Here is an 18,602-nt window from a genome sequence, read left to right on the forward strand (position 1 = left end):
TTAAAGTGTACTAATACAAAATGTTCTCAATGTTATATTTTCATATAGAAATAAACTTAATTACTAAAAAAGAGGAGCATATTTTCTGATAAGAGGAAGAATGGCTCAAAATAACAGATGATTGTCAAATGAAATTTTTTGCATGTGAGAAAAGTAGTTAATTTTTTTATTTTTGTTTTACAGCAAGTGAAGTCTTCTGTTGGGGGCAGAATAAATATGGCCAATTGGGTTTAGGCCTAGACTGTAAAAAGCAGACTTCACCACAGCTGATTAAGTCGTTGGTTGGAATCCCTTTCATGCAAGTTGCTGCTGGAGGAGCCCACAGTTTTGTCCTCACCCTTTCTGGAGCTATCTTTGGGTGGGGACGTAACAAATTTGGTCAGCTAGGTCTTAATGATGAAAATGGTAAGTTCCCATTATTTGTATTTTAAATGTACTTTTACAAAAGAGATAGTTTTTTTAAGATGAATGAATGATTCTTAGTGTCAGAGAGAAGTGTATCCAAATCTTTAGAGGTGAGGATGTGATGTTAATTTAAAAGTTCCATTTGGTAATCATATTTTGGAGGGATAGATGGCCAAAAAATTCTCTTATTATAAAATAACCTATAAAAAGTATATATGCACGAAGTCTTTGTTGTTGGATATTCATTAAAAGACGGTTGAAAAAATTACTTCAAATTGGGGATCAAAGTTTTTCTATTATGGACAACAATCAGTGGAAAGAAGCTATAAAATTATTCTGGAGAAGTAAAGTCAACTGTTCGTCTATTGAGTTTTTTGAAGAAATATTCAAATGATTTGCGTTGTTAAATTAACCTCAGGTTGTGCTTCACTTTCAACACCAATACTTGAAATGTCTTGAAAATAAACATTTTGTATTTAAAAAAATTTTAAATATTTGAAATCAGTTGGGATCTTAGAATTGAACTTTATAACTGCATTAGGTTGAATGCCAATTATTTTACCTACAAAACATATTTCATAAAATTTAGCATTATTGTAATGACTGAAATGGACAAAAGTGGGTTGTTTAGTAACTGGTAATAATAAGCAAATAATACTTTCAGGAAGAATTAAAGATATTTTGTTCTAATTGTACATTATGTATCTTTTCTGCTACAGAATAGCAGAAAGTATAATTTTCAGGCTTGTAAGTAGAATCCTGTGAGTTTAATAATTATCATGAGATGATCATAAAGAATGATGTGTATATATGGAAAAATTACAATAGAAGCAGTTGAATAGTTTTTTTTTTTTTTTTGGAGACAGAGTCTTGCTCTGTTGCCTAGGTTAGACTACGGTGGCCTCAGCCTATTTCACAGCAACCTCAAACCTTCTGGTCTCTAGTAATCCTCCCTTCTCAGCTTCCCAAGTAACTAGGATGACAGGCATATACCACCATGCTAATTTTTCTGTTTTTAGTACAGATGGGGTCTTGCTTTGCTTAGGCTGGTCTTGAACTTGTGAGCTTAAGCACTCCTGCCTTGGCCTCCCGGTGTGCTAAGGTTATAGGTGTGAGCCGCTGTACTCAGCCAGTTGAACAGAATAGTTTTCAAGTTCCTTGATTGCTGAATCCTGTACAGATTGGCATTTTGGATATTTAATAGTTAACTATTTTTAAATCCCTGGATTATCACAGTAGCATGGATGGATGAGCTTGGGAACTCAATTTAGTAGACTTGTACTGCAAAGTCATTGAATCATAGTTATGTCATTAAGTTATCACTAACTACTGAGCCTTGGAAGCTGTAAGGCAAACACATTTTGTAAGAGTTTAAATTATAAAAACACTACTAACATTTCTTGTTGGAATTTTCAGATAGATATGTTCCTAATTTACTAAAGTCACTAAGATCTCAGAAAATAGTTTATATTTGTTGTGGAGAAGATCATACTGCTGCACTAACCAAGGTATTGTATTTCTAAAACTTATTTATTATTACTCATAATAACTTTTTCATAATTAATGTTTTCATGATATTTACTTTAAAATTCGAGTGTTATTGTTTCAAAATTAATTTATTTTGAAAAAAGACTTAGATTATTATTCATTCTTGAAAATAATTTGCCTTAATTTTAAACTTTGTTATGAAATGTAAATTCTGATAATACTGTTACATGTGATGATGATATTTTCGAGTTTCTCAGCTTCACACAAAACACTGCTTAAATAATGTTCTGAATAAAATGATTCCATTTTAGTTCATCGGGCTTGCCGTGCTGTTATCAAATCCAATTATATATTGTATAGCTTTACCTACTTGAATTTACTTCCATTTGGCTTATAAATATTTTATAACAAGAAATAGAAGAGACCGAGTCTGTTATTCATGGGCCAAGTATTGTGCGAGCAGGTATAGTGAGCTTTCATTATAGTCTTGTCAATGGCTTTAACTCTGACCTCTCACTTTCCTGGGGAATTGCTAATTTACTATCAGTACTGCTTATTTCTCTGGTGACTAGAAGTTAAGTGAAAATGAAAGCATTCAACTAACTTTTAATGGAGAATTATTTATTGTAAGCATTTTAATGTAAAGGAACTGGTTACATGAAAGTGAAAACATTCAACTAACCTTTACTGGGAAATTATTTATTGTAGTCATTTTAATGTAAAGGAACTGGCCAAAATAGAAATTATAAACTGATGTTTTTACTTCTATATCTTTGTTTGTCCTGGATAGTAGATAAAATTGGTGAAAAGAAATTAACTTCTAATTAGACTTTATAATTCTGCACTCTTCTCCCAAATTGCGAATTTTAACATGACAAGAATTAGTCATTGTCAGGCATAGTGAACTCAAAGCACTTTTAAAAACACAGCATAATAACTAATTATATTAACAATTAATTGTTAAAAGTTAATACTATATATGGGAATATTTTATATTGTCTTTTACTATATGTGCCAATCTAACTACCATATTTTATTGAATTTAGCATTTACATTACAAAGTAGTCACTGAAGTATTCTTTGACATATTTTAAATTTTAGCCATTCTTCTCTATCATTGGTATTTGGAAGGAATAGACTAAGTAGAATAATAGTAAAAGTATTTTATATCAAAATATAAAAGATATTTTGTGTAGTATCATTTTAGAAACTAATTTTATGTTAAAAAGACTAACAATGCTTTTCAAATTCCGCCTTTTAAGTAATTACTCATCCTAATGTCCCAGCATAAATAATTACTTGTATCTATTGAGTTTTTTTTTTTTTTTTGTTGGGGATTCATTGAGGGTACAATAAGCCAGGTTACACTGATTGCAATTGTTAGGTAAAGTCCCTCTTGCAATCATGTCTTGCCCCCATAAAGTGACACACACCAAGGCCCCACCCCCTCCCTCCATCCCTCTTTCTGCTTCCCCACCCCCATAACCTTAATTGTCATTAATTGTCCTCATATCAAAAATCTATTGAGTTTTTAAAAGTGCTAATTATGCTAATCTTCTGTATTCCCCTTTCAGAAGATAGTAGCTGCTGATTTTGTTTTTTACTAGAATTTTTGGTGTACGTTATTTTTAATAAAATCAGATAGTTTTAATTATCCCACAAGTAAAATTTTTTTTCTTTTTAAGTCAGAACATATATTCCATATCTGTATTATCTTTTGCTTTTTTTTTTTTTTTTTTTTCTCATTTAATTGATTTTTTTTTTTTTTTTTCTTTTTTTTTTTTATTGTTGGGGATTCATTGAGGGTACATTAAGCCAGTTACACTGATTGCAATTGTTAGGTAAAGTCCCTCTTGCAATCATGTCTTGCCCCCATAAAGTGTGACACACACTAAGGCCCCACCCCACTCCCTCCCTCTCTCTTTCTGCTTATCTTTTGCTTTTTTGTAAGAATTTTTTGGAAATGGATGCAGATTGCTTTATGAAGTTGTCTTGCACAACATCTACATTAGGAAAAGTACATTTAAGGAAACTACATTAGGGAAGATTTAAAAACAACTTTAAAAAACAGAATAAATGTAAAGATATGCTATTGTTAATGGATATGAGGACACCTCCATACCTCTATAAAGATGTCACATTTTTTCTAGTTCATTTATAAATTTCTTTTTTTTTTAAGAGGCAGAGTCTCACTTTGTCGCTCTCAGTAGAGTGGTGTGGCATCACTGCTCACAGCAACCTCCAGCTCTTGGGCTTAGGCGATTCTCTTGTCTTAGCCTCCCGAGCTGGGACTACAGGTGCCCCCCACAACACCCAGCTATGTTTTTGTTGTGATTTGGCCAGGGCCAGGTTCGAACCTGCCACCCTCAGTATATGGGGTTGGCACCCTACTCACTGAGCCACAGGCGCTGCCCAATTTATAAATTTATTACGTAAATCACATTTGACTTAGCAATCTTTCTTTTAAGAATCTGACCCCAAATATGAAATTATATAATTTATAATTATATAATTATAAATTATATAATTTATTGTAGCATTATTTTAATATCACAAAAGACTAGGTGAAATCCAGGTGTCCATGAATCTGAACCTAGTTGAATAAACTGTACATTCATGCAATGGAGTTTAGCGAACTACAAAATAGAAGGTCTCTTATGCTGTAGAATGAACTCCAGACTATAGTGCTAAGTAAAAAGAGCAAGGTGCAGAACAGCTATTTTGTGCGTGAGAAAGAGAGTAAAATATGATCATATTGCATGCTGTTTGTATTTATTAAAATAGAAGAATAAACTTAAAATTCATAGCTAAAACAAATGTACCTTGCCTCATAGTTTTGGTTTTGAAGTCTAGAAACTGTTACCTATATTTAAAGAGAGAAATGTTACAAATAGTAGCATATAAATTACATATAAAAATTATATATGTACTAATCCTTAAAAATTGGATACAAACAAGAAGTTAGTAGCACAACTACACAAACAGGAATTATTTTAGGTGATTTTAAAATACAGTATTTTGCTGTATATCACTAGGAGGAAATACACAAAATATAATCTGAATCCTCAAAGAAATCTTAAGCTGTGTTGTAGTATTATTGTTTTTCCCAATATGTTACTTACATAGTTGATAAAGCAAATAAGTAGTTATTTTACTATTATTAGAAACTATGATTTTAGCTTTAGAGAAAAAGAGATAGGTATAAAACTAGGAATTAAGTTAAATCTGTGATCTTTAGTTTGAATCACAGGTTTTAGTATGAATTCTTGATTTATTTTTCTTCTTCTTAAAGTATGTTTTTTATTTTGTTTTTGCCATTGCCATTTAAAGGAGTAATAAACCATATGCAATTTAGATGCAGTGAGCATCCCTTGATTGTTGTAGATTCTCCATTAAAAGGAAACCAGGGTTTTTTTTTTTTTTTTTTTTATTTAAAGAAAAAAGGAACCAGTGCTGCTTAGAGAAGAATCTTGATCCTGTATCTGGGTTGAAAAGTTTGTAAGAATATCCTTAGGCATTTTGTAGTACAAAAAGGAAAGATTATTAGGGTCCCATCAGAAGGACAACGTGAAGGAGATTTCATAGGGTATCAAAATGGAATAATGACTGCAGAAAATGGAAATACATCAAATAATGTAAAAATCTATGAGTTTATATTGATCTTCAATCAATACAAACTGTAGATCAATACAAACAGAATTTATTCCTTACCTGAAGAGTAAGAGTTGCTAGGACAACTCAATATTTTAAAATATTAGTAAATAATAAATAATTAAGCATTTATCCTGCCTTTTATTTGCAAATTGTATTTCAGGGTAATTTAGTAGTTGATGACTTAAGATCTTTATAGAACAATTTTAGCTCTTAAATCTAGAAGATACCATAAAATTAGAAAATTGACATTTTATGCTCCCTGATGAAATAATGGCTCTAGGCAAAAAAACATCAACTGTAATGGAGATGAGTTAGGTACTTTTAAGTTCACCAACCAGACATATGCTTTGTGACATGATGCAGTAAAATAATCCAGGAAAATGTAAACATAGCCTAGATGTTGGTATTAAGAAATTAATACTGGTTTTGTGTGTGTGATAATAGTATTATGGTTATCTATTTTTATCTGTTAAAGATATATGCTCTTAAAGATCACGTTTATGGGTGAAATAATTTGATGAACACAGTTTGCTTTAATGCTTTTTCCCCCTTCAAAGGAAGGGTAGTGCCTAAATGAAACAGAAAAACCAATCCTTGCCAGTTATTGAAACTAAATGATGATTTGCTATATTTTCTCTTTACTTTTGTGGATTTGTTTAGAATTTTCTAAGTATTAAAAAGAAAAATCATTTTCTTATGAAGTAATATATATATAAGTACTTAATGCTAATAAATAGTGAAAGCAGTATATAGAATTACATATGTAGCTATAACTATGAAGAAAAGCAGTTAAACTGAAAAATACTAATTGTGGTTGTGTTAAGTTATTACCATGATTTTTAAAAAATATGTAAACTCTAATTCAGTTATGTTTACATAATAAATTCTTTTGAAGACCAATTTTATGTTTTAATAGCTATATGCTAAAAATTATATTTGTGCACTCTGGTTACATAGTCTTTGCAGAGCATTTATGTTCAGAGTAGAACTAGCTTGAAAACTGAAGACGGTACCATTTTTAGTTTTTGTGAAATTTTATAAATCTATATTTGGAATTCGACAGGAGAATATAATGATAATGAAAGGCAATGCAAATGAATATTAGTCTCAGTAATTTAATGACACTAATGATGACTTCAATATTTTGTAACGATTAAAACATCATTAAATACTCTATTTAGCATGTAACCTGGAATTCTCTTAGTTTTACCTTGAAAGACATTTTACATTGAAAGAATCAGGTATCAGCTGTTGAATTATGACAATAATAGAAGAGGAAAAAAGTCTAGTGCATATTAAAGATTAACTTATTTTATTGGAGATCAGTTATTTTCTTTCATCAGTCCTTTTAAGGTTAAGGGATTTTGTCTTTTTTTAGGAAGGTGGAGTATTTACTTTTGGAGCTGGAGGGTATGGTCAGTTGGGTCACAACTCTACTAGTCATGAAATAAACCCAAGGAAAGTTTTTGAACTCATGGGAAGCATTGTCACTCAGATCGCTTGTGGAAGGTAAGCTGTTATATAAAAGAGCATTTTGGTCTCTACCGTAATTGTTTAGAAATTGTTTAATGAATGGTTTTAGAGATCTAGTAATCTTAGGTAAAACATTCTCCCCCAATTGTCTAATTTGCTTTTGAGGAGTCATTGTGGTAGGAGAAAAACTGTTCATACTGATTATTTTACCTCTCTGTACTTGAAATATTTATCTGAGGCAAAGTGTTGATAATGTAAATGTAATACTGTATTTACTGTATTTGGTATCACACTTGAAAGGGAAACTATAGATCCTCTTTTCTTTCTTTTCTATATTTTGTCCTTAAAAGATAAAATCAGTCAGTTTAATTGGTATGCTGATCTCTTGAGTCTCAGTTCTTAGAAGCATCTTTGGGGACATTGCATTGAGGAAACTCTGAAGTATCTTTTCTTTTCTTTCTTTCTTTTTTTTAAGAAGTGGGACCTCATTCTTACTCAGGCTGGTCTTGAACTCCTGAGCTCAAGCAGTCCACTCCCCTAAGCCTCTCAAAGTGCTAGGATTACAGGCGTGAGCCACCACGCCTAGCATGAAGTACCTTTCTTGACCACTTAATTTTGGCCATTTATTAATGTTTTTCTACCTTGTATGTATCCCTATATGGTCCAGTTTCGTTTTGGCAACTATTAGCTTCTGATTCATAAAATCACACTTTAGGTATTCTTTGATGACTCATTTCTTTCCCCTCTTAACGTCATGCTTGTATGATTTATGTTGTAGTTAGGGTTGTATCATTAAGTCTCATTACTGTGCTTTCAATTGTATGCATATATGATTTATTCATTATATTGCTGATGGACATTTGGGCCTTTCTGGCTTTTAACAATTACAAATAATGTGGCTTTGAACATTTATTATATGGTGTACATAAACCTTCATTTATACCTAAAATTGAATTGCTAGGTTATAGAGTTTACTTAATTTGAATTTGGTATGTTGAGCTATGTTTTCCAGATTGCTATTGCCAGTTTATATTCCTATTAGGAGTGTATGAGAATTTCTGATGCTCCTTGTTCTCGTTACTATGTTATTGTCAGACTTCTAAATTTGCTTATCTCTTGGATATTTATTATTACTTAGTCATAATTTTAATCTGCATTTCCATGGCTCACTTGAGTACCCTTTCGTATGTTTATTGGACATTTACATTTCCTCAGGATATAAAAAATTGATTCATAGTAGTTTTTTATGTATTATGGTTACAAGTTCATGATGTCTGTTTCCCAGTAAAGGGGTAAAAGTTCTTTATTAGGCATATGTTTTACAGATTTGTTCTCATTGTTTGCCTTATCTTGTCATTTTCTTTTTTTTTTTTGTAGAGACAGAGTCTCACTTTATGGCCCTCGGCAGAGTGCCGTGGCCTCACACAGCTCACAGCAACCTCCAACTCCTGGGCTTAAGCGATTCTCCTGCCTCAGCCTCCCGAGTAGCTGGGACTACAGGCGCCCACCACAACGCCCGGCTATTTTTTGGTTGCAGTTTGGCCGGGGCCGGGTTTGAACCCGCCACCCTCGGTATATGGGGCCGGCGCCCTACCGGCTGAGCCACAGGCGCCGCCCTCTTGTCATTTTCACTGTTGTCTTTGCCTTCTTTTTTTTTTTGAGATGGAGTATCACTCAGTTGCTCCAGGCTAGAGTTGCTGTGGCGACAACCTAGTTCACAGCACCTTTCCAGGGGTCCTCAAACTACAAACATGCGGTGGTGTGATTGTATTTGTCTGTTTTGTTTTTTGACTTCAAAATAAGATATGAGCAGTGTGCATAGGAATTTGTTCATAGTATTTTTTTTTTTTAAACTGTAGTCCTGCCCTCCAATGGTCTGAGGGACAGTGAACTGGCCCCCTGTTTAAAAAGTTTGAGGACCCCTGCGTTAGACTCTTGGACCTGAGGAACTGTAGGTGCTCATCACAATGCCCAGCTTAATTTTTCTATTTTTAGTAGAGATGGGGTATTGCTCTTGCTCAGGCTGTTCTCAAGCTTCTAAGCTCAAGTGATCCACCCACCTTGTACTCCCACAGTGCTAGTATTATAGGCGTGAGCCACCAGCACATTGTTGTCATCTTCTGATGAAGAAAAGGTTTGTGTTTTAATGAAGGTGAATTTTATTAGTCTTTTTACTTATGGTTAGTGCCATTTATTTATTTTTTCTTTCATATGGCCTTTTTTCTTTCAGTATTTTTAGCAGATTTCAAGTTATTTGCAACATCATTTTCATCCTTTAATTGGCAGAAAAGCAGTCTTTGTAGTGGAGAAATTCAGAATTCAGGTGGTCTCCTAGTATGTAGCTGAAAAACATTAATTTAAGTTTTATATTATTTGTAAAATACCGTATATTTGTATATATGTATACATACCTATTATATTTATGTTATTGCTTATTCACTTTGTATTTACATACAATAAACACCTTTTTGGTGTTCATTTCTTGAGTTTTTTTTTTTTTTTTAATTTTAAGTACATTTATTTTAGGTTAACATGAGGGGAAAGCAACTAGGCATTTGATTTTGTTGGGTAAAGTTTGTTTTGTGGTTGTGTCCCACACCCAAAAGGTGTGCCCACTGTGCCCATTTAGTGAGATCACCCCAACCCCCTCCCCCTGATTGTTACCCCTCCCTTCAAATTGACTTGAAATGAGTTTTTCTTCTGTTTGGACATGCATTGAATTGTCTACTGACTTCATATTAGTATTGAGTACATTGGATAATTGCTTTTCCATTCTTGTAATACTTCACTGAAAAGAATGTGTTTCACCTCCATCCAGCATATTACAAAAGATGTGAAGTCACCATCTTTTATGGCTGAATAGTATTCCATGGTGTGCATGTACCAAAATTTGTCAATCCATTCCTGAGTTGATGTGCATTTAGGTTGTTTCCATGTCCTGGCAGTTGTAAATTGAGCTGCAATAAATAATCTAGTGCAAATGTCCTTTTGGTAAAATGAATCTTTTTCTTCTGGGTAGATGCTTACTAGTGGGATTGCGGGGTCAAATGGGAGATCTAATTTGAGATCTTTGAGGATTCTCCATATTTCTTTCCAAAGAGGCTGTGTGAGTTTGCAGTCCTACCAGCAGTATAAAAGTGTTGTTCCCCTCTCTCCACATCCGCACCAGCATCTGATTTTGTGACATAGGCTAATCTTACTGGGTTTAGTTGATATTTAGTTGATTTGCATTTCTCTGATAATTAGGGATGATGAGTACTTCATCATATGTTTGTAAGCCATTCAACCTCCTTCCAGAAGGTTATCCATGACTCTTATCCAGTGGTACATGGGATCGTTGGCTCTTTTTTGTTGATAAATTTGAGTTCTCTGTAGATCCTAGTTATTAAGCCTTTGTCTGATTCATAATATGCAAATATCATTTCCCATTCTGAAGGTTGTCTGCTTTGGTTGTTGTCTCCTTAGCTGTACAGATGCTTTTCAGTTTAATTAAATCCCATTTATTGCTTTTTGTTGTTGTTGCAATTGCCACAGAAGTCTTCTTCATAAAATCTTTCCCAAGGCTGATATCTTCAAGTGTTCTCCCCACACTTTTTCCAAGGATTTTTATCATTTCATGCCTTAGATTTAAATTTTGTATCTGTCTTGAATCAATTTCTGTTAAGTGGGGAAAAGTACAGGTCTAGTTTCAGTCTTTTACATGTAGTTATCCAGTTCTCCCAGCACCACGCCATTTATTTCTTAAGAATTCTTATACTATCTGAAAACTTAGAGGTAATTGTCTACTTTCTCTTCAGAAATATAGTTTTGCCTTTTACATAAAGATCTGTAAGCTATCTAAAGTTAATTTTGGGGTGTGGGGAGGAAGTATAATGTTAAAGAATCAAAAAAAATTTATATGAATATTCAATTACCAAAGCACCATTTTAGCAAAATTTTTTGGTGGTTAAAGGTATACAACAAGTTTATATTATTGTATACTTAACTATTTTTAAGTTTACAGTCAGTGGTATTAAGTACATTCATATTTTTGCCAAACTGTCACCACTATCCATCACTAGAACTGCTTTCATCTTTTAAAATCGAAACTCCTTACCATTAAAAATAACTTCTCATTTTCCCTCACTATCACTCCTGGCAACCAGGATTCTGCTTTCTGTCTATATGATTTGTCTACTCTAGATACTTCATATGAGTAGAATCTTACAGCATTTATCTTTTTGTGACTATCTTATTTCACTCTGTATAACATCTTCAGTGTTCATCCATATCATAGCATATGTCAGAGTTTCTTTATTTTTTGAGGCCAAATAGTATTCCACTGTATGTGTATACTACATTTTGGTTATCTATTCCTCTGTCAATGGACACTTGGGTTGCTTCTATGTCTTAGCTGTTAATGAATATTGCTACTATGAACATGGGTGTATGAATTTCTCTTCAAGGCCCTGCTTTCAGTTCTTTGGGGTGAAATGGAGTTGGTAGATCATATGGTAATTCTATTTTATTTTATTAATTTTTTTAAGTTTTTAAAATTTATTATTATTATTTTTTGGAGACAGAATCTCACTCACTCACCATGGGGTTGCGTGTCATGGCTTCAGAGCTCACAGCAACCTCAAAGTCTTGGGCTCAGATGATTCTCTTGCCTCAGCCTCCTGGGTAGCTGGGACTACAGGCACCCGCCACAACACCTGGCTATTTTTTAGAGACTAGGTCTTGCTCTTGCTCAGGCTGGTCTCGAACTCCTGAGCTTAGGCAATCCTGGGATTACAGGCGTAAGCCATCGTGCCTGGCTGGTAATTCTATTTTTAATTTTCATAAGAACTGCCATACTGTTTTTTATAATGGCTACACTGTTTTGTATTGCCATAACAGTACAGAAAGATTTCGATTTCTCCACATCCTTGTCAACACTTATTATTTTCTGGGTTCTTTCTGTTGTTTTTTATTTGTTTGTTTGTTTTGATCATATCCTTTCTAATTGGTGTAAGGTGGTATATCTTTGTTCATTTGCATTTCCCTAATAATTAGCGGTTGAGCATTTTTCATATGTTTATTGGCCATTTGTACCTCTTTGGGGAAATATCTATTGAAGTCCTTTGCCTTTTTTTGAATCTGATTGTTTTGTTATTGGGTTTTAGGAATTCTTAATATATGCTGGGTATTAGTCCTTATCAGATATATGATTTGCAGCTATTGTGCAGATACTGTCTTGTATTCTATGGTTTGCCTTTGCATTCTGTAGATAATGTCTTTTGATGTATAAGTTTTAAATTTTCGTTAAGTCCGATTTGTTTATTTTTTTCTTTTGCTGGCTATGCCATTGGTGTACTCCAGTGTCAAAAAACTTTTCTTCTGTTTTCTTCTATGACTTTTATAGTTTTAACTTTTACGTGTAAATCTTTCATCCATTTTGAGATAATTTTTGCTTATGAAGTATGGACCTAGCTCTAGTCTTTTGCATGTGGCTCTCCAGTTTTCTCAGCACTGTTTATGGAAAAGACTCTTTTTACCCTGTTGAATGGCAAACACACTTGTTAAAGATCATTTGGACATATACTAGGGTTTATTTCTGGGCTGTCTGTTGTGTTTCATTGGTCTGTATGTTTGTCTATGCCATTGTGATGTTGTTTTGATTACTGTAGCTTTGAGGTAAGCTTTGAAATCAGGAAATAATGAGTCCACCAACTTTTTCTTTTTTAAGATTATACTGGCTGTTCATTGATCCCTTGAAATTTCAGGATGGGTTATATTTCTGCAAAAAACATTGTTGGAATTTTGATAGGGATTACATTGAATCTGTACATTGCTTTGGGTAGCATTGGCATTTTGACAATATTGTCTTCCAGTCCATGGATGTCTTCCCATTTAGTTATGTCTTTGATTCCTTTCAGCAATGGTTTATAGTTTTATTGTATAATCTTCTTGCCAATTAAACCTTCTTGCTAATTCCTAAATATTTTATTCTTTTTGACACCATTGTAAGCGAAATTTACTTTATTCAGATAGTTTCCTATTTGTGTATCGAAACACAACTGATTTTTGTGTGTTGATTTTGTATCCTGCTGCTTTGCAAAATTTGTTTATTCTAACAATTGTTTTGTGGAATCTTTAGGTAATCATACCATCTGCACACACAGATAATTTTACTTCTTCCTTTCCAATTTCAATGGCTTTTATTTCTTATTCTTGTCAGATTGCTCTGGCTAAAACTTCCAGGACTATGTTGAATAGAAGTGGTGAAAGTGGGCATCCCTGTCTTGTTCCTGATCTTACGGGAATGGTGTTCAGTCTCTCATCAAACCATGATGATCATGGTTGCTTTTTTATATGTGGCTTTCATTATATTGAGATAGTTTTTCTTCTTGTTCCTAATTCGTTGAGTATTTTTTAATCATGAAAGGGTGTTGAATTTTGTCAGTGCCTGCTTTTTTCTGCATCAGTGCACATGATTGTGTATTTTTCTTCATTCTGTTAATGTTTGATCAATTTTGATATGTTCAACCATTCTTGAATTCCAGGAATAGATTCTACATGGGTTGTAGTGTATAATCCTTCTAATGTACTGCTGAATTTGCTTATCTTGTATTTCATTGAGGATTTTTGCATTAATCGTCACAGGAATATTGATTTGTTTTCTTGTAGTGTCTGTGTGGCTTCGATATCAGGAAGATGCCTGATAAATGTGTGTGTGTGTGTGTGTGTGTGTGTGTGTGTGTGTGTGTATCTCACTTTGTCGCCCTGGGTAGAGTGCTGTGGCATGATAGCTCACAGCAACCTCAAACTCTTGAGCACAGGTGATTCTCTTATCTCAGCTTCCCAAGTAGCTGGGACTACAGGTGCCCTACAGAATGCTGGACTATTTTTAGAGAAGAGGTTCTTGCTCTGGCTCAGGCTGGTCTGCTCAGGCAGCTGGAACCTGTGAGCGCAGGCAATCCACTTGCCTTGGGCTCCCAGAGGGCTAGGATTACAGGTGTAAGCCACACCCAGCTGCTTCATATGTTTTCATGGCTTTTTTTTTTCTTTAGGTGTATAAATGTAGTTATTATACCTTTTATTAATATGTAGCAACCTTCTTTGTCTAGTGTAACATTTTAAAAATTTAAAGTCTATTTTTTTCTGATATTAGTATAGCCACCCAGCTCTTTGGTTTTTATTTGTATAGAATATTTTTTCTATACTTTTACTTTGACTTATTTGTGTCTTGTATCTAAAGTAGTCTATAGAGAGTATATATAGTTGAGTGATTAAAAAAAAAACCAATAAACTTCATTCTGCCAAATTCAAATTGATTTTTGTTTGGGTAGTTTAATCTATTTACATTTAAAGTAATTACCAATAAAGGAATAACTGACAAGGAAGGGCTGTTGTGCTTTTGCTATTTATTTTCTATATGTCTTATAGCTTTTTTCTTATTTTGTGTGTTACTGTCACCTTTATTTTTAGTTGATGTTTTTGCAGTATAGTGTTACAATTCTCCTCTCATTTTCTTCTCTGTGTAATTCTACATGTTTTCTTTGGGGCTGCTATTTTGGGATTACACTTATTATTCTAAAGTTACAACACTAATTTCCATTTTATAGAAGCTTTAGTAACTTAACTTTAGTTTACTAGAGTAGCTTACTTAACTTTAGTAACTTACAAAAACTCTTTATCCTTTTTTAGTTATTGATGTCACAAAATTATATCTTTATCTGTCGTGTCCAAAAATATAAACTAATAATTTGTTTTATGCATTAATCTCTTAAGTTACATAGAAAACAAAATGTAGAGTTGCCAAAGTTAGAACAATATTAGCTTTTGTAATTGCCTTGTATTTACCTTTAATGAGTTATTTATGAATTTATTTACTTAGAGGCAGAGTCTTATTCTTAGCCTAGGCTAGAGTGCCATGATGTCTCTGTAGCTCACAGCAACCTCAAAGTCCTAGGTTCAAGTACTCCTCCTGCCTCAGCCTTGTGAGTAGCTGGGACTATAGGCACCTACCACAATGCCTGGCTAAGTTTTTCTATTTTTGGTAGAGATGGGTGCTCACTCTTGCTCATGCTGGTTTCAAACTTCTGAGCTCTAGCGAACCTCCTGCCTTGGTCTCCCAGAATGGTAGGATTATAGGAGTGAGCCACTATGCCTGCCTAATGTAGTCTTTATTTCTTCATACAGCTTCAAGTTACTGTCTGATACTTGCTCATTTCAACTTGCAAGACTAATTTTAGCATTTCTTACAGTACAAGGCCAGTAGTAATGAATTTCCCTGGTCTTATATCTGTGAATTTCTTAATTTCTTCTTTACTTTTTTTATTTAATAAGGAAAGGAATTTGCTTCTTAGAGTTATGGAGACTGAGAAGTCTATGTCTGGTAAGAAGAACCTTCTTTTCTGGGGGGCTTTGCAGAGTCTCAAGGTGGCACAGGCCATCATGTGAGGAGTGGGCTGAGTATCTCTTCTTCACCTTTGTAGGAGTTTTGCTGGATATGGGATTCTTGGTTCACAAGAAGTTTTTTCCTTTTAGCACTTTAAATTTATCCGCTTACTGACTTTGGGCTACAAAATTTCTGTTAAAATTTTTTTTATTGATTTTATTTGAGAGTCCCTTATATGTGATGAATAGCTTCTCTTACTGCTTTCGGAATTCTCTCTTTTCATTTTAGCAGTCTGAATGGATTGTGTCCCAGTGTACGTCTCTTGAGTTTATCCTGCTTAGAGTTCATTGAGGCTCATGGATGTTTATATTAATGTCTTTCACCAAATTTGGGGAGTTTTTGGCTACTATTTCTTTAGATAATCTCTTTTTTCCTTTTCTTTCTCTCTTTGTTTTCTGGGAATTCCACAGAGCTTATGTCGGTTGACTTGATGGTGTTCTACAGATCCCTACAGATCCCTTAGGCTCTCTTCCCTTTCCTTTAATATTTCTTTCTGTTCCTCAGACTCAATAATTTTAGCTGTCCTATCTTCAAGTTTGTTGATTCTTTCTTCTGCCTGTTCAGATCTGCCTTTAAATCTCTCTAATGTATATTTTATTTCAGTTATTGTACTTTTCAACTCCCCAGAATTTTTTTTTTTTAGTTTTTCTTTTTAATTGATACGTTCATTTTCTTTATACTTTTTTGTTTTTTTCTGAGACAGAGTCTCTCTATATTGCGCTTGGCAGAGTGCTGTGGTGTCTCAGCTCACAGCAACTTCAAACTCTTGGGCTTAAGTGATTCTCTTGCCTCAGCTTCCCAAGTAGCTGGGACTACAGGTGCCCGCCACAACGCCTGGCTATTTTGTTGTTGTTGTCATTATTGTTTAGCAGGCCTGGGCCGGGTTTGAACTCTCCAGCCTCTGTGTATGTGTCCAGCGTCCTAGCTGCTGAGCTACAGGCGCCGAGCCTTTTCTTTATACTTTTAAAAAAATGTACTCTGCCTTTTTTTAGTTCTTTGAGCATCTTTAGCTGTCCTCCCCCCCCACCTCTTTTTTTTTTTTTTTTTAGGCAAAGTCTCAATCTGTTGCCCTGGGTAGAGTGCTATAGCATCATAGCTCACAGCAACCTCCAACTCTTGGGCTCAAGGAATTCTCTTGCCTCAGCCTCAACTACAGGCACCTGCCACAATGCCCAGCTATTTTTTGGTTGCAGTTGTCATTGTTGCTTAGTAGACCTGGGCCAGGTTCAAACCCCCCCACTCTAGGTGCATGTGGCTGGTGCCCTTGCCAACTGAGCTACGAGTGCCGCCTTTCCTTTGTTTTTTTTTAATTTAATTTAATTTTAGTTAGTCTCACTCTGTTGTTCCAGCTAAAGTGCATAGCTCATTGCAACCTCAAACTCCTGGGTCAAGTGATCCTCCTGCTTGCCTCAGCCTCCCAAGTAGTAGAGACTACAGGTGCTTGCCACCATGCCCAGCTAATTTCTCTATTTTTTTGTAGAGACTGTTGCTCAGGCTGGTTTTGAACTCCTCAGCTCAAGCAGTCTTCCTTCTTCACCCTCCCAGAGTATTAGGTGTAAGTCCATTGCGTGACCTAGGATAGTTGTTTTAGTCTTTTATTTATTTATTTTTTCATTTTGATTACTATGTTTTCTCAAAACAATTGCCACAACATTCTATACATTCTTGCATTCTTGTAAACTATTTTTGAATACGTTCTTTCCACTCATTTTCTTCAAGTGATGTAAGCTCACTTTCATAGGCACAAACTGCTTCTTTTCCTTCTTCCCTGCATGTGACTTTTTTTTACTTTAGGGAACAGAAAATAATCACATGGGGCCAAATCAGGGCTGTAAGATAGATGAGTCATAAGTTCAACTGTGGTGGACTCCAAGAACTGAATGGTGATGTTGACTGTGTGGGCAAATGCATTGTCATGATTCAAAATTAACCCCTGCAGTCCTGTCCTTGGCTGCCTTTCTTGAAGTTTCTTGAAAATTTTTGGTAGGCATGCTGTTGTGTACCACTTAGCAGTAACAGTCCTTTGTTCCTTCGGAAGAACAACTGTAACATAACCACTTTTGGTGAATAAAGCTGCCGCCACTTACTTTCTGACACTTTGGGGCCATGTACTTTTTTGGTGGAGTGGTGGTGGAAAAAAAAATCCACACTGTTGACTGATGCTTACTCTCTGGATCAAACTGATAAATTCAGGTTTTATCACTAGTAACAATGTCAGAAACAGTACTGGACTTGCCTCTGTTGAACCTGACCAGAATTTCTTCACATCATTCAACATTGCTAAACTTCTCATCTGTCAAAGTGGGAGGCAGCAATGGTGATGAAACTCTCCTGACTCAAAGATAATGGTGTAGGATTTTGGACACTGCCAGCGTGTATTGTCTCTTCAATACACGTTCTTTTAGTAAAGTATCACAAGAATGGAAAAGCAGGTATCCAGTGTACTCAATACTATTATGAAGCCAGTAGATGAACTAATATATGCCCACACAAGAGAAAAACTCAATTCATTTCAAGATGAGAGGTGGGATAGGAAGGAGGCGGATTGGTGTGCTCCCACTTAATGGGCACAATGTGGGGGTATATGGGACACCTTCTGGGAGTGGGACACAACTGCAACAGGGACCATAACTAACAAATGCAAACACTGTAATCTAATTCTTTGTACCCTCAAATTAACCTAAATAAATAAATACCACTGTTTCTTTTCCTCCATGGCCATGTTTTCCTCAGCCACTGCAGTTGCTGGACACCAACTCCTCTCCTTGTCTTTCAGTGAAGTTCAGTCTCTTCTAAATTCTTAAAACCACCAAAAAAAATTTCATGCAGGAAGGAGTAAGGTTTGTGAAAGCCCATTGCAAATGCTCAAGGCTTTAAGACTCATTTAAAATTATAAATTAAGGCTTTAAGACTCATTTTAAAATTATAGAAAATCAGGGGGAAGGATGGGTGGAGGGAGGGTAATTAGTGGGGCCACACCTACGGTGCATCTTACAAGGGTACATGTGAAATTTACTAAGTGTAGAATATAAATGTCTTAACACAATAACTGAGAAAATGCGGTGAAGGCTGTGTTAACCAGTTTGATGAAAATATTTCACTTGTATATAAAACCACCATGTACACCATGATTGCATTAATGTGCACAGCTATGATTTAT

The 18,602-nt window shown here is 34.6% G+C and overlaps 1 protein-coding gene across 6 annotated transcripts in view; it reads left to right on the forward strand.

The window, feature by feature from the left end:
- Window positions 1–18,602, forward strand: part of HERC4 (HECT and RLD domain containing E3 ubiquitin protein ligase 4) — a 158,798-nt gene that overhangs the window by 49,839 nt on the left and 90,357 nt on the right. For all 6 annotated transcript variants that reach the window (XM_053582950.1, XM_053582951.1, XM_053582949.1 and 3 more), the window contains 3 exons: window positions 184–405; window positions 1,822–1,913; window positions 6,926–7,056. In XM_053582950.1, coding sequence (XP_053438925.1) covers window positions 184–405; window positions 1,822–1,913; window positions 6,926–7,056 — 445 coding nt within the window. The remainder of the gene's footprint in view (window positions 1–183; window positions 406–1,821; window positions 1,914–6,925; window positions 7,057–18,602) is intronic.

The sequence above is a fragment of the Nycticebus coucang genome, chromosome 3, assembly GCF_027406575.1.
Source record: "Nycticebus coucang isolate mNycCou1 chromosome 3, mNycCou1.pri, whole genome shotgun sequence".
NCBI lineage: Eukaryota > Metazoa > Chordata > Mammalia > Primates > Lorisidae > Nycticebus > Nycticebus coucang.